General features: G+C 33.9%; 2 protein-coding genes across 3 annotated transcripts in view; one reads left to right on the top strand and one right to left on the bottom strand.

Moving 5' to 3' along the window:
• Positions 1–195: 195 nt before the first annotated feature.
• Positions 196–4,835, bottom strand: LOC112055962 (proteasome inhibitor PI31 subunit). Of its 2 annotated transcripts, none has more exons than XM_052882548.1 (6): positions 4,567–4,835; positions 4,102–4,251; positions 2,993–3,176; positions 2,536–2,620; positions 1,345–1,497; positions 196–414 (listed from the first exon to the last, which is right to left on the bottom strand). In XM_052882548.1, the coding sequence occupies exons 1-6, from the start codon at positions 4,708–4,710 to the stop codon at positions 279–281; spliced, it is 852 nt and encodes a 283-aa protein (XP_052738508.1). In that variant the 5' UTR covers positions 4,711–4,835; the 3' UTR covers positions 196–278. The 2 variants fall into 2 exon arrangements, with proteins under 2 accessions (XP_052738508.1, XP_023952033.2); XM_024096265.2 differs by having other exon boundaries at positions 2,536–2,611; positions 4,567–4,833.
• A 1,254-nt stretch (positions 4,836–6,089) lies between these two features.
• LOC112044204 (kinesin-like protein KIF13A) overlaps positions 6,090–15,128 on the top strand; it is a 194,319-nt gene continuing 185,280 nt past the window's right edge. Inside the window, exons 1-2 of the mRNA XM_052884050.1 lie at positions 6,090–6,301; positions 13,170–13,257. Coding sequence (XP_052740010.1) covers positions 6,247–6,301; positions 13,170–13,257 — 143 coding nt within the window. The 5' untranslated portion in view covers positions 6,090–6,246. The remainder of the gene's footprint in view (positions 6,302–13,169; positions 13,258–15,128) is intronic.

The following is a 15,128-nucleotide window of genomic DNA, read 5'->3' as shown; positions in this document are numbered from 1 at the left end:
TAAATATTTTTTATGGCAACCTCGTATGCTTTATTAGGCATAGTCATAGACAGATTTTATTTTTCACAACATGGCGGGTTTTTTGCACTTTCTGGGCCAAAAAATAAAAATACTGTTTCCTGGCACAGAATAATATAAACTTAATTTAACAATACCGGAATAATATAAATGTGAATTGAGAAATTTAAATGAACATTGAAACTTGGAACAATATAAATTTATTGTTAGATACAGATTATAATGTAGGTTTAATATTATATCGATGCTTATTATTATTATTACATAAACATGTGATCATTGAAGCCAGGGGGTGGGAAATGGTCGGAGTCTGGTGGCGGGGGTCGTCTGCCGGGAGGCACGCCGACGCCGGGCGGGCCGAACGGGTCGAACCGAGCTCCGGGTGGTACTGCACCTCTGAAAATAGATATTACACAATGATAATTTTATACTATAGATCGGTTATGGCCCTACAAAATCACCGCAAAAAGTGATCAGAATAATAGGCTACAACACTGAGCGCACACCTGCACAATTTTGTCTTTAATTCCATTATTTATTTATGTATATATAGTTTTTACACTTCCTGAACACACAACTCGACATTGTAGACGATATTTAGGTATTATTTGTTTAAATAACGTACATTGTTGACCACAACAAACATTGAGATGTGGAAATTTCCTCTTTTCATCAAATATTTGATATGAACATTCATAGCAATAGGGATGATGAAGTTTTTTAAATTGTATAAAAATCATGCGATTATTACACAGGATTTAAAGGGCCATTTGTGGCACTGCCACGGACAATTTAAAAACACTCCATACTAAATAGCACGAAAGAATGACGGCGTCGATGCGTGAAATCGATAGATTTGAATGGGCGTTCAAACAAAATCACAAATATCTTTGTTATTTGTGTGTTTCTGTTTATACTTTATTTAATGAAAAATGTCACATTGAATGTAAAGAAGCTAAAAATGTATGATTATTACTAATATTCATCTAATTTGACGATTGAGTTTTAAGATCTTTTAAATTTTAGATTCTTAATTATTTTACAAACAACGGACAATTTTTGGTTTTTATGTATTAATTAGTTAATGTTGACCTTGTTTACCCGAATGTCTCATAAAACAATATTATTAAAACCTAGTCATCATCCCCATTGTTATTACTGCTTGAGTTGCCATACTTTAAATCTTCAATGTTATTAGTTTTTAAATATTATTTGATATTAAAGCGAAGTTTTACCATTATACAATGGTACATATTATCTGTCTAAATTTTGTAATTTGTTACTGATTGCAGATAAACCATAGTGACAGATACAAATGTATTATACCTAGGGAGTCCACCAGGAATGCCTAATCCCGGGTTCTCGATATCCCTGCCAGGGCTGAAAGGGTTGAAGATCATTCCACCGCCCGCACCGGGCGCCGCAAACGGGTCGAGATCCGATCGGCCAACATTTCGCACATCGTTAGGTGGCAAATCCCTGAAAACAAGAAATTTATTTATTTATTTATAACTAGTAGATGCCCGCGACTTCGTCCGCGTGAAAGTCGATGTAAACTTAAAATAAAAAAAAAAAAGGAAAGGAGTTACTGCGGTAACTCCTCCCGTTTTCCCAACATTTCCTTTTACTGATCTGCCCCTATTGATCGTAGCGTGAAGAAAAGTATACGATAACCTGCCCAGGAGTATGAAGAATAATTGTATCAAGTTTCGTTAAAATTCGTCGAGTAATTTTTGTTTCTATGACGAACATACAGACAGACAGACAGACAAATAATTGTTCGTCATAAATCTAAAACTTTACATCGTAAAACTGAATAAACATCCGATTAAGCGTGTGCCAATGAGCCTTTTTAAACTCAAAACTGTTGTCCGACGATCATTGCATAAATATAAATACCTACCCTGTTCGAGTTTGTACACCCCATGCTTCGGAGAGCACTATAATGTCTCCTGCATACACGGTTAATCTTAAAATGACACTGGCCGCCCTGGCCGGAGAAAAGGCTGACGGGAACATATTATAAATACCATAATCTATTCCTTACTTAATTAGGTACCTAAAAATGATACTTTTTAGAAATTTCCATAGAGTTGTAGTTAGTTAGTTATAGTTCTGGGTTAACGGAAATTTAGATGAATTTGATGAGTTTTGTTTGAGTTTGAAAAAAATTTTTGTGGCATATTAGTTTAAGTTAACTTGGAAGTTTTAACAACTTAAGAGCTTTTAACACACTTGATACCCCGATATGAGAGAGGATCTTGACAGACAGACAAACTACAAAGTACCTAGTCCTAGTCCTTTTATATATAGTTTTATGTGTTATATAATCATCATCATTATCAGCAGATGGACGTCCCTTGCTGGACATCTTTTGTAAAGACTTCCAAACATCAAGGATTTTAGCCACATGCATTAATTCACAATACACATATTTATTTTCAACTTCAACAAAGTAGTTTTTGCTGTCTGTACAGAATAGAAGCAATATAATTATGTAAAATAAAGGCCTCTTACCATAAATTCCCTGGAGGAACTCCAGAATAAAATCTTGGTGGCTCATTATTACTTGGATTTCTGATATTTGGTGTACCTGGAATTGCTAACACAGTTATATAATGCCATAATTTATTTGTAGCAATTATTACTAAACAAACTTGTTGGTTTGACATTTAACCCCTTGTACCTTCTGTTGATTAATTCCGCCCGCTTTCTCACAAATTTTTGCTTTAATCTCATCTTCATCATCTTTTTTTTTTTTAAAAAAAAAAGAATATTTGCCATATCTTTTATAATATGACCAAAATTCCCATTCCCTTTCTCCAAGTTAGGAGTGGGTACAAAAATAGACTAACAGTACAAGGATCAAACCACCACCCCTTGGTGATGAGTCCAACCGCTCTTACTGTTGAGCATTGAAGCTTTTTTAGTTCTATGTTAGGCATAGAGGAGAAGAAACAAGAGGGATCATTACTTTGAGCAGTTTGTGTCTGTGCTGTAGTAGTTGGTCGGTCTATAATGGTGTCAATGAGATCTCTCTTGATGTTGTGCATCAACTCTTTGTATCCAGGCAGCAGTTTGTCAATAGATCCCATTGTTTCTTGCACTGTCTCTTCTATTTTGATTGCTAAGTTTGAAACTGCCAAGTCTTCTGATCTCTGTAATGCAGAGTTATATAAGATAAATAAGCTATATAATCTGTTTTATATCATAAATATACTTGGCCATTACAATACACAATTGTCTGCAAAACTAAATTGCCAAAGTTTGATGATTATAATATCAGATAAGTAATATACAAACATACAGACATAGTACAGTGACATAATTATGACTGAAGTTATAGATTACAAAAGTCTGACAAGTTTAATAGAAACCAAGAGTTTTGGATTTTTATCAATAATTTTTTAATCATATTGAATTTACAAAATTATAGACTGCCTGTTATTATCATAATAAGTTACAATGCATTCTAATGCACATACATATTGTATTATTATAACATTGGTATGGTATCAATCAGCTTCTATACCATAACAAATGAACTTTGTCTGTGTGAATTTGAGATTTTCACTATCTCACAGGATCTTCCCTTAGGGTAAATTTTGTAAAATCCTTTCTTCATCATTAACAACCCATATTCCACTCACAATTGAGTACAAGTCTCCTCTCAGAATGAGAGGGATTAGACTAATAGTCCACCTTGGTAGACTTAACACATGCAGAAAATTAAGAAAATTCTCAGGTATGCAAGTTTCCTCAAAATGTTTTTTCCTTCACCTTTGAGACACAATGATATTTAATATCTTAAAATGCACATAATTGTAAAGTTAGAGGTGCATGCCCAGGATCAGATTCAAACATACACCCTCAGAATCAAAGGCAGAGGTCATATCGACTGGCATTTCACAGCTCAAATCCTTTCTTAGCAGATGCCAATGTCCAAGTAACTATTTTAGCACAATTTGTTAATTAGTTGCACCAATGTGTTGATAAATCTTTAATGGTTGACTTTTATATATAGAGATATAGGTGTATTAAGATGGAAAAACTGAATTCAAACTACTATGAAGGGGCTCTTACCATTAAGTTTACAATAAGGTTTCCATCACTTTTCAGACCATGCACTATATACAGCTTCTCTTCAAACACATAGCGAAGAGTATATTTATCGCTTTCATTCCATCCTGTAGGCAGTAGCTCACTTTTGACCTCATTTCCTGTAAGTGTATGCTGAAAATAATGGGATTTGAATTTCATTACGATTAAGTAAGTTTAAGTTATTTAAGTCTGTAAGTGAAATAGTAGACTGATGGACTGATGATAAAAAATGCTGTGCAATTTCTCTTACCCACTACAAATAAAATAATTATTTAAAGTAAGATACAGGTTGACATTTGTAGTATGTAATTGTAATTTAATTTTTACATAGGAATTCAAATCTTAGAAACTGAAATATTTTGATAAAGGCAAGCTTTTTTGAATATATTTATCTTTTTTTCAAAATCGGTTTATGGAAAAGGATATTACAATGACAGTGATACATACTTCATCACCGATCCCGATATTTCGAAAGCCTCGTTTTGTTAAATTCCAGTGGATAAAGGCAATAACAATATCCGATTTTTGTTTTACATCTCTTTCGATGGTTTTAAATGTTAGATCCCATCCAAATAAAGGATCCGACGACATGTTAAAATATAATAAATACACTTGAGAGCAATACTTTGAATAAATAAGTTAATAACAAATTTATTTATTATTAATAAGCAATTAGCAAATTGCAACTTGCAAAATGGAATACACTGGAAAAATCAAAATAATCAAAATGAAATATGTCAAATCATTAACGTCACACACAGACGTCAAATAAATGACATCAACGTCCAACTGTCAACTGTCAAAAACTGAGAAAATTATAGACAAAAAATCCTACACAGATGACATATCAAATAAAGTGATATCGTACATCACTACAGCTATTTTTGTAAACCGTAACACGTTATTTATGAAACGTAAAGTACGTTACGTGCTCAGATGAAATGGATCGGGACTTGACTCGCTAGATGTTACCTATTAATTATCTGTGATGTTACCTTTTTGTCAAAGTATAAGATCAACGATTTATTGTGTTTATAAAAAACTGTTTCTAAAATCATTTTTATCCCTCCCTAAAAACACCGGTTTGAGCAGTTGAATGGTGTAAAAAACGGTCAACAACTTCTAGTTTTCTAAAAGATGGAGTTACTTAGCGTTTGTAAGTATATATTACTAAACATATCAATATAAAATTTGTCAAATCTATAAATAGCCGATTCTTCAGCCAAATACCTAAACATCGATCACCTAGGTAATCGATTATTTTGTGTAATGAGACTAAACAATGTGTTCGATAAAGTTAAAAAAAGTGTGTGTATATTGCGATTTTTAATTTAAGAGTAATAGTTGTGAGTAGCGTGAGGATATAAAATAATTATACTTAAATAAGTTTAATATATTTGACATCTGAGTCGTCGTCCCAAAAAATTACAGACAAATTGCAAATTTGGGTGCGATTCTAGAATAATAGGTATTTAGGCTGCGGTTACGTGTAGATGATAGATCTTCGATCTAATTGACAGAGCGGTAACGTCTAGCCAGTCAGGTCTCGTTTTAGTTATCTAAACTTGTAACGTATTAATCGGTAAAGATTTGGAATTAAATGCAGCAAATCAATGAAAATAAAACGGGAGTTGTATGTTACTCATACGATTTTCCTGCAAAACTCTACACACCTATATAAAAACAAGGTATCGCCCTTTTTATGGCAGACCAAGCATAAATTACGGTCAAAAATCTTTTAAAAGAGTTTAGTAGTATAGTTTACGAACGTGAAAGGAAATTATGCTAAATTTCCTGTTATATGTTGGTGAGTCTTATTAGTATAGTATTGATAAATATTATCAATATTTATTAAAGTAAGACTTAAACGTTTACGTTCCGTTATTACGTTCATTTTTCGATTTTTAATAAAAACCGGTAATTTGTAAAACAGTCAAACTAAGTCAAACCCTATAGTAGCGTAAAAAACAACATGGCGGGCAGTGTCATTTTGGGAACGTCGTGACTATAACGTGAAATAATGAATTTTGTTGTTTTAGAATATGGGTGAATATGTGCAATAATTTATTATACATTGTTGTGGAAAGTGTTGTGTTTTAAATATATTTGTGTAATTTGAGTGTAAAAATGGCCTCGGATAAGATTAAGGTAGCTGTGCGGGTTCGTCCCTTTAACAGGCGAGGTAAGCTGGTTTTGTACTAATAAATAAAGAAATTCGCAGTCGCAGGTGGCTACGTATGCTTGGTTTTATCTGCGTACCGAACGCGTTGCAGATAAAACTAGTATATTTCATAGAAAAGTACGGAGACATTACTGATAGTACGAGAATTTCCCCATAACTCAATAGTGCAGATTTTAATGTATAACAAATATTTGGAAGGGTGAAGACACTGTTTTTCTTCTGAAAATTAGCAACTTACACAATAATATACTCAGTTTTTAATTAATCACTCAAATCCATTTATTTAAATAAAGACGGAAGTAGAAGAAGAGAAAAAGATGAATTTACCAAACACCTTTTTATTAACAACTAAATACTTAATAAATGAATATACAGTGAGGTTAAAAAACTAAGTAACTATAATAATGTCTAACTAAGGCAACTGAAGAAGCCAAAAAGGATCTCTAATCAATTTTGTAATTTTCACATTCTAAATTCAAGAATGTTTTACCACAAATACCACAAGTAAACGTTTTACAATACAATTTTAGTTATCCTGATAATATAAAATGGGTATTACCTTCAAAATATTAAGTACCTAATATACCTAGTTCTTAATTGTTTTATGTATAAAGTTATTACTGTAATAGTAGTACTAGTGTACTAAAATAGTAATACTTGTGAACTAACCTTTAGAGTACATTGTAAGAACTGCAACATAAAACCAGCACTGATAAAGGCTTCCTAAAGGGAGTGCCATTTAATTGCAAATTCATGTGGTAAATATTTAATCAGTTAGAATGACAAAGTTACATAACAAAATATATTGGCCTGTAAATGGTTGTATTGCCTCACCAGGGGGGTATTCACAATCCTCAGGCACGAGAGAGTGGTTGGAGAAAATTATGGTCAATGTGGCCAAACTTTAGTGGAGTGCGGAAAATGCCCAGGGAAAAAAAGAAAGAAGAAGAAGAAATGGTTGAATTGAAGCCCAATAGCTCTATGGTGAAGGGGTCAGTCCTGGACTATATATTCCACTTCTAACACAGTCTTAAAAACAAATATTTGGCCAATGTTTGTTAAAAACTATGGGAAATGATAACTTTTTAGAGTCTAATCACTAGAGGACAAAATAGAAATATATTATCCGACTGAGTAGAGTCAAAATAAAGAGTTATGATTTTAGCTATCCAAGTAATCACATCTCACACTTATTTTGACTGTAAATATAGATCTTTGTTATACTAAATTAAACTACTTTATGAATCCTGAAGGGAGTGCCACTTAGGATATGACAACAGAATGGCTGTAGTAAGTAGCAGGTACTAACACCCCACTATTAGCCACTACTCAAAAATACATATTTTGTGAGTAATAAAAACAAACAAAGAACCAAAAAAAATATTACTTAAAATGTAATGAACAGTTATTGATGTATTTTTCCCAGGTAGATTAAGCTAAGTCTGGAGCAAGTTGCAGCCTTTTTTTCATAAAAATTAGATTTAATGGAAAAAAGTTTACAGAACAATATATTTCCACAAAGTTGAAGTTGCAGGAGTCCAATGTGTACTATAAACTGTTGTTGTATTTGTAAAATGTTTTACTTGTGACTGTTGACATAATTATTTTATAAAAGTCACAAGGTGCAGCTTGAAGCAGGTGTTTGTGAATGGAATAATTAACTGTTGCATGTAATGTGATCATATTTAACTAATTACCGGGAATGTTTAAAAGGATGATTATAATGGATATTTTTTTTAGTAATTGATTATCCATATACACACAGTTATATCATAACATAATTTATTTAAATTAATACTAATAATAATTACAGTAAAATTATCCTAAAAAAGTAATGTCTACATGGAAGGACCCATAATTTTTACCTGCAAAAGGAATAAAGAGAAGGGGGTTAGGATAACTTTTTTGTAGAATGTTTGACATAATCAAAGATTTGTAAAAATCAAACACTAAGTTTGATGAAGGCAACTTTAATTAATGGGACAGCAGAACGTAACATCTCATGTTATGGTGATAATATCTCTGTGGTTAGTACACCAATAAAACAGTAACCTATTGGTTTGTTTACTATACCAAACCAAAAAACTGTTTAGGCATAGTGCCCATAAAATGTTTTTTTTTTTTAAGTTTGTTTTATTTTGAGTACATTCAGTTACGCTCTATGCTAAAACCTCCTTGGCATTTATCAGCTAAAACCTTGGTTAATTATAATTGTAACAAATTGTTAAACAACTTAAAATAAAGAGGAGGTTCTCTATGTGTTTTTTACATAATAATTATGTGTAAGTAACAAAGGAAAAATCATTTATTTCTTTACCGCAAGGTCACCATAATGATTACACAAAGTATTTATTATTGCACATGTATGAGTGTGTTCATAATGATTCAGTATTGCAATATGAATGAAATTAAGTAACTGTGTAGTTTCAGAAAGTAATAACAATACAAAGGCGAGATTTATCAAAATATAATATGCAAATGACAACCTAAGTTTGTTGGTTGTCATTTACATATTATATTTTGTTAAGATCTTGCTCAAATTTACAAAAAGTATTGTTTCTTTTCTTTCGGATTTTATAAAAAATAGTTGTGGAATCAGTATGCTATATGTCTGTCTGTTTTCAGCAACAGTAAAAAAAACAGCTGGTTAGTAACAACTTTTAATAACCTTGTTGTTGATACAAATTGGGAGGAGGGAGAAGTAACAAAAGTTGTTACTAACTGCTGATTAATTAATAGTTACACAACTTAACAGCCACAATGTCCTACAAATTGCGTAGTACATTATCTCGGTCCGACGCATTGAAATTTTCATTTTCTGGTAACTCAGTTAGCTACCAAAATAAAGAATTTTCGTAAATAAAAAATTTGATTGTCTCATCGAGATGAAGCTTCTCACGAAAAATTGGCTTATTAGTAATCAGGTATACAAAATGTTCTAGGAATCCCTGATTAATAAATTTATTGTCACTTTCCAAAAAAAAAAATCAATGAATCTGTGCCACATCACTGCCAAAATTCTACAAAACCTCAATGTAAATTTCAAACCCTCAACAATGTAGATTATGCTGTCTGCTCTTCTCTGTCTTGTTCTACTGGCGCAATTAATCTAGAGTCGAGACGCCCCATAGTTGCCCTTTGTGTCTCGTTTAAAAACAATGAAATAGGGAGTTTTAAATTGCAATGAAGATGATGAAAAAATTTAAACTATGATATACCTACTTAACTACTTTGCTATTCTCTGTGGAAGATCGTCGAATCATACATTTCACTTTTAAACTACGTACATTAAAAACTGAACCATCTACAGAAGATTTTGATTTGGACATGACTCCGCAAATTAACGCTTTCGTCCAATATTCTACTCTGCCTGCAGTTAGTCAAAAAAAGCCGAGAAAGAAAAAAAACACGATCACCTCGGTGTTGAGTCTAGCTCCTTAACTGTGGAGAGCTACTAAGACTAAATAACTAAGACTAAGATTCATTAAATATGACCAAAAATCCGTTACCCAATTATCTATGCCGACACAATAGTCTACAGTTTTACACTATACAGTCAAACCGGATTGGAAAGAAGCGCCAATGGCTGCCGACCTCGCCTTGACTCACCAGCGCGCAAAGTCGTTTCACTGCGCAAGTAACACAGTTGTAATCTTTTCATTATCAAGACATTCCTTGTCAGCTTTGATTGATAACGCGCTAGGAACTTACCCAGTTATTGGCGATTATATTATTTTTTAGTGATCCTAAAAATACGCTAAGTCCTTCATGATAAGGTCTTCCGTTCAATACTGGATTAAATACGCATTTCCTTCGAAGTGGAGATACATTGTGCCCGATTTTTTAGTAATTCTAAAAATACGCAAAGTTACAAAGCATTCAAAAAAATACCATTTTAGTTGCGAGGCGCATTGTGCTGACTTTGTCCCGTACAACAAGGATCACAAAGAATAGGAATAAAAGAACATAAATAAAAAAAAACACTGGCGTCCTTCTTTCTTTCTAGTATTTTTTCCTTGATGCAATCTGATCGGAAAACTATAGGTTCGCTTGATGTGTCAAAGAATATCTACGAGTCAGTTAATTCTCTTTCAATTTGTTTTCCCATTCCTAATGTACTTACTCGTAACTGTACTCTTATGATAATTGGTCGGAAATGTTAATTAACACACTCTTAATGTATACTGAATAAGATGTAGTGTAAAATTACAACTGCGTCATGTATTTTTAGGCTTCAGAGCCAGTTGGCTTATCAGCTTTATTCCCGAAAATTGTTTCGTGTTTTCGTAGTCCGGTATTAGAATTATAGATTCGTAACACTCCCGATGGTCCGCGCGGGCCGGGAGGGGCTTGCGATGCCCTGTGCGCACGACTTCATACCCGCGCAGTCCTTCCGTCTGCCCCGCACGCACGATTTTATACCCGCGCTGTCCTTTCCTTCCGTCGCCCGCATATCAACGAACTTGCCAAGCTATAATTAAATTAATTGTCAATTTTGCCATTAGTGAAATACTGACGCGCTCTAGGGTGCAAAGTCGTGTCTTAATTGCGTCCTTGGTTTATTACAAGCACAAAATTAAGACAACGTCTCTCAAAAGGGATGACTGATGAATGACAGATGGGTCTAACGGAATTTCAGCCCGACTGCTGTGGAATGTTTGCTCGCTTTATGCCCAAGCTCCTATTTCAACAATTTCCGAAAGACGAGTCAACGCGACATAATGCGTTTAAAATACCGTTTGATAGTTAAAGAACATAAATGGAAATGAAATATGGTGGTAAATGGAAAGAACAGACAAGTTTCACAAAATTATCATTAAATCGGTGAATTAAGTATTTTTTTTACCGGCTTCAAAAAAGGAGGAGGTTCTATGTTACGTACGTTCTGAAAGAACCTCAGCAATCTTGTAATTTAAACGGCTTTAATTAAAATCAGTTTGAAGGCGGTGCAAATCCAGTGTCGTACTGAACTTGCACCGCCTTCAAACTGATCAGAATGTAGCACATATGTTATTTTTCGATTTTTAGTTTGATGGGTAGGTTAATTTTATTGTTGGAAGTCCGTTGAATTTTTTATTTAGTAATATTTTCATTACTTATCTATTAAGTAAAATAACAAATATGTGCTATTGTTATTGTGTGGTGGATTTTATTAGAAAATTTACTATTTTATATCTGACTAAGTATCTATTATTTAACGTCACACGGACTTAAATTCCAACCACAGTCATGTGGACGTCAGAACTGATCTCGGCACTGAAACCTCATAGGTTCAAAGTCCCTTCAAGTTGATGTCCAAGTTTCAAACCCCTCGGTAACTTCTAAAATCTGGATAATCCGTACGTAAAGTAATTACAATAATAATAACAAATAAATATATATTATATGTATTTAATTAAAACAAATGTTATAATAAGTTATAAATTACTTCAATATAACTACGAGTAAGTGGTCGATAACGCGTATATTTATAATAACGCTAACGTATTAAAACTTACAAACGAACTAAATACATTACGTTCACATAAACCTATACCTACCTACTTAATACAGTAAAGAGTTTGTCTCAGAGCACTCTACATCTACAATAGTTAGAATTATGATTTAACGCTTATATAATTTTGATGATGTCAGCGAAGTTTGTCGAGATCGTGCTAAACATATAAATAACATATGACACGAATACCTAACCTACCGATCGCGCCTTAAGACGCGAACAGGTTTTTCAATCGAGCAGTTTTTTTACACGTCTTTCTTGACGTGTAATTTAGTTCAGCAAAATACAGTTCATTTAATACTTACCTGTTTGCTTGAGCGTTAACCTATGTTGAGTATGAACATGGTTTAGCGCTTGGATTATGTGCACAGACGTTCTGAATGGAAGCGAGTAGTTTAGTTATAAAAACTTGTATAATGTAAATATTTACTAGGTAATTCTAATACTAATAATACATTTCAATCTATTCTTGAAAATTAGACTCTTTGTGTTATAATTATGTTCATTTGTTATGTTAGGAGATAGTGTAGTGTAGTGTTATCGATTCAGCTCTTCTAAAGTTTTGCCAGGACAAACAGAAAGACAGAGAGACAAGAATATTAAAAAAAGCTTGTTTGTGGTTTAGTATCTTGTCAATAAAAAAACTATAAGCATTTGAGAGAACACAGACAGACACTTCAATTTCATTTACATACTAGCGGACGCCCGCGACTTCGTCCGCGTGAAACTCGATGTAAACTATCAACTACTTCTACCCTACCCCTACCCTACCCCTACCTTACCCCTACCTTACCCCTACCCTACCCTTAGGGGTATAAAAAAATGATGTTGGCCTATTCTCATAGATACCGGATAAGCACAAAGCACCGGATAATCATATATATTGATAAATAATAGGAATGATGACAGTTTTTTAAATTGTATTTATAAAAGGAGTATAATAATATAAAAAACGCCCCATAAAAAATGACACGAATTAATGACGTCGTTGATTCGCTGATTCTTAGATTTGTATGGGCGTTCAAAAAAAATTACAAATATCTGTTATTTGTGCATTTTTGTTTATAGTTCAAATATTTAAAAATGTCCGAGTTTAATCTAAGGAAGCTAAAAATGTATAAATTTTCATCTAATTACGATAAAAGTATTTTAGTAGTTTTTGTGTAATCTTATTTATTTTGCAAACATCCGGTCAATCTTTGTTTTTACATATTAATTAGTTAATATTGACCTTATTTACTCGAATGTCTTATAAAAATCAATTTATTCAAACCTAGTCATCATCCCCATTGTTTTATCATGTTAAAATATTGGAACATCAATTATGCGGGTTACCAATTATAAATTCTAAAATATTAAACTTTGTTTCAGAACTCGAATTAGGGACACAATGTGTGGTGGAAATGGAAGGGCAACAGACCGTCCTACAGTATCCGCAGTCAGCCCACGACAAAGAAAGGTATGACAAAATAATAATATTTAAATCAAATGTTTGTTTGTACTTAGTAATACAATTAAACAATAATGAAGAACCCTGTACCTGCAATTTAATTGCGTGTGTGAACTTCCAAGTTATCCATCGAGTAGAGTCTTTTATATGAATTCAATGCTTTAATAATCTTTGAGAGTCGTGATAGCCCATTGGATATGACCTCTGCCTCCGATTCCGGAGGGTGTGAGTTCGAATCCGGTCCGGGGCATGCACCTCCAATTTTTCAGTTGTGTGCATTTTAAGAAATTAAATATCACGTGTCTCAAACGGTGAAGGAAAACATCGTGAGGAAACCTGCATACCAGAGAATTATCTTAATTCTCTGCGTGTGTAAAGTCTGCCAAACCGCATTGGGCCAGCGTGGTGGACTATTGGCCTAACCCCTCTCATTCTGAGAGACTGAGCTCAGCAGTGAGCCGAATATGGGTTGGTGACGAACGAATAATCTTTGTAACTAGAATATGAAATTAATTTATATAACCTACAAAGGATCGTGAGGCGTATTACATCTGCCTCCAACACGTCCTAAAGACCACGACCGCTCTGTTAAGAGCGCAGCGACAAAGAAGAAGACAAAGGATCAGTATTCAGTACCATCCGAATGAAATAAAGAAATATTCAATGCGATATTAAGGGCCGATTTCGCCGTCTTCTGATAAGTGTTGGATAGATTATTATTATTAACATAAGTATTTATAAGTAAACAGGACAAGTGAGAGTCGGACTCGCCCACCGAGATTTCCGTACGTAAGATAATTATAAAAAGTTTGACGGCCTCCGTGGCGTAGTGTTATGCGCGGTGGATTTAATGACGGAGGTCCTGGGTTCGATCTCCGGCTCCGATCAAATTGAGTAGTTCTTGCCGAATTTCAGACTCCGCGTTTTTCCACTCGATACATCCACGCAGTCCCGACTACAACATCTTGCTCTTGACAGACATATCAGGCAAATTAAATAAACACACCACTCCGTTGATAAGGCAGACATAAAGTAAGTCTATTAAAATATAGAGCGAGTTCGTATTATAAAGGAAGTCAGTCATCAACGGTTTCTGATCCTGAGATCGATTAGGGCCGGCCTCGCTGGGCCCTTGCGCTAGATAAAATATGCAATAAAGAATAGGAAGAGGTCTTCCATCACGACAAGGCTATTAACCGTCTAGATGGAATTTAATTAAATGTAAAGGGGAAAAAGTTCTTTGTTATCGGTCGTAAGAAGTTCTTTGTGGATAAAGTACCTTAGTGATTACATTATGTATTAATGTAAGGTACATAAATTTGACCATGTATAGAAAGTTTATACATTGTGTATTAGCTGGCACCCTCGACTTGGTCCTCGCGGAGACCTTGAACCTTGATATTATTTAAAAAACTTATACTTCCGTCGAGCCGTGATATGATCGTAGATGTGATCTCTGCCTCCGATTTCGGAGGGTGTAGGTTTAAATCCGGTGCGAGGTATGCACCTCCATGTTTTCAGTTATGTGCATTTTAAGAAATGAATTATCACGTGTCTCGAAACGGTGCTGGAAAACATCGTGAAGAAACCTTCTTAATTATCTACGTGTGTGAAGTCTTCCAATCCTCATTGGGCCAGCGTGGTCGACTATATAGCCTAACCCCTCTCACTCTGAGGGGAAACTCGAGTTCAGCAGTGAACCGAATATGGGTTGATGATGATGATGGTACTTACGTATATACCTTCCGCGTGAATCCCTCTATTTATTTGATGAAAACCGCATTAAAATCATTTGCATATTATAAACGATGTCAGCGTACAGAGGGATAGAGAAAATCGATATATGTTTTATAACTACTAGGTATGTTGAGATGTAAATT

This window comes from Bicyclus anynana, chromosome 1 (assembly GCF_947172395.1).
Source record: "Bicyclus anynana chromosome 1, ilBicAnyn1.1, whole genome shotgun sequence".
Lineage (NCBI taxonomy): Eukaryota > Metazoa > Arthropoda > Insecta > Lepidoptera > Nymphalidae > Bicyclus > Bicyclus anynana.
Note: the sequence above shows the minus strand (reverse complement) of the source record. Positions and strands in the feature narration are given on the sequence as shown.

What these genes read in the sequence shown, in the direction of transcription:
- LOC112055962 (XM_052882548.1), bottom strand. Translation starts at nt 4,710, where the DNA reads ATGTCGTCGGATCCTTTATTTGGATGGGATCTAACATTTAAAACCATC. An exon ending in GTTCCTCCAGGGAATTTATG is followed by an intron (nt 1,498 to 2,535) that starts GTAAGAGGCCTT and finishes TCTTGTTTTCAG; the next exon opens with GGATTTGCCACCTAACGATG. An exon ending in ATTCCTGGTGGACTCCCTAG is followed by an intron (nt 415 to 1,344) that starts GTATAATACATT and finishes ATCTATTTTCAG; the next exon opens with AGGTGCAGTACCACCCGGAG.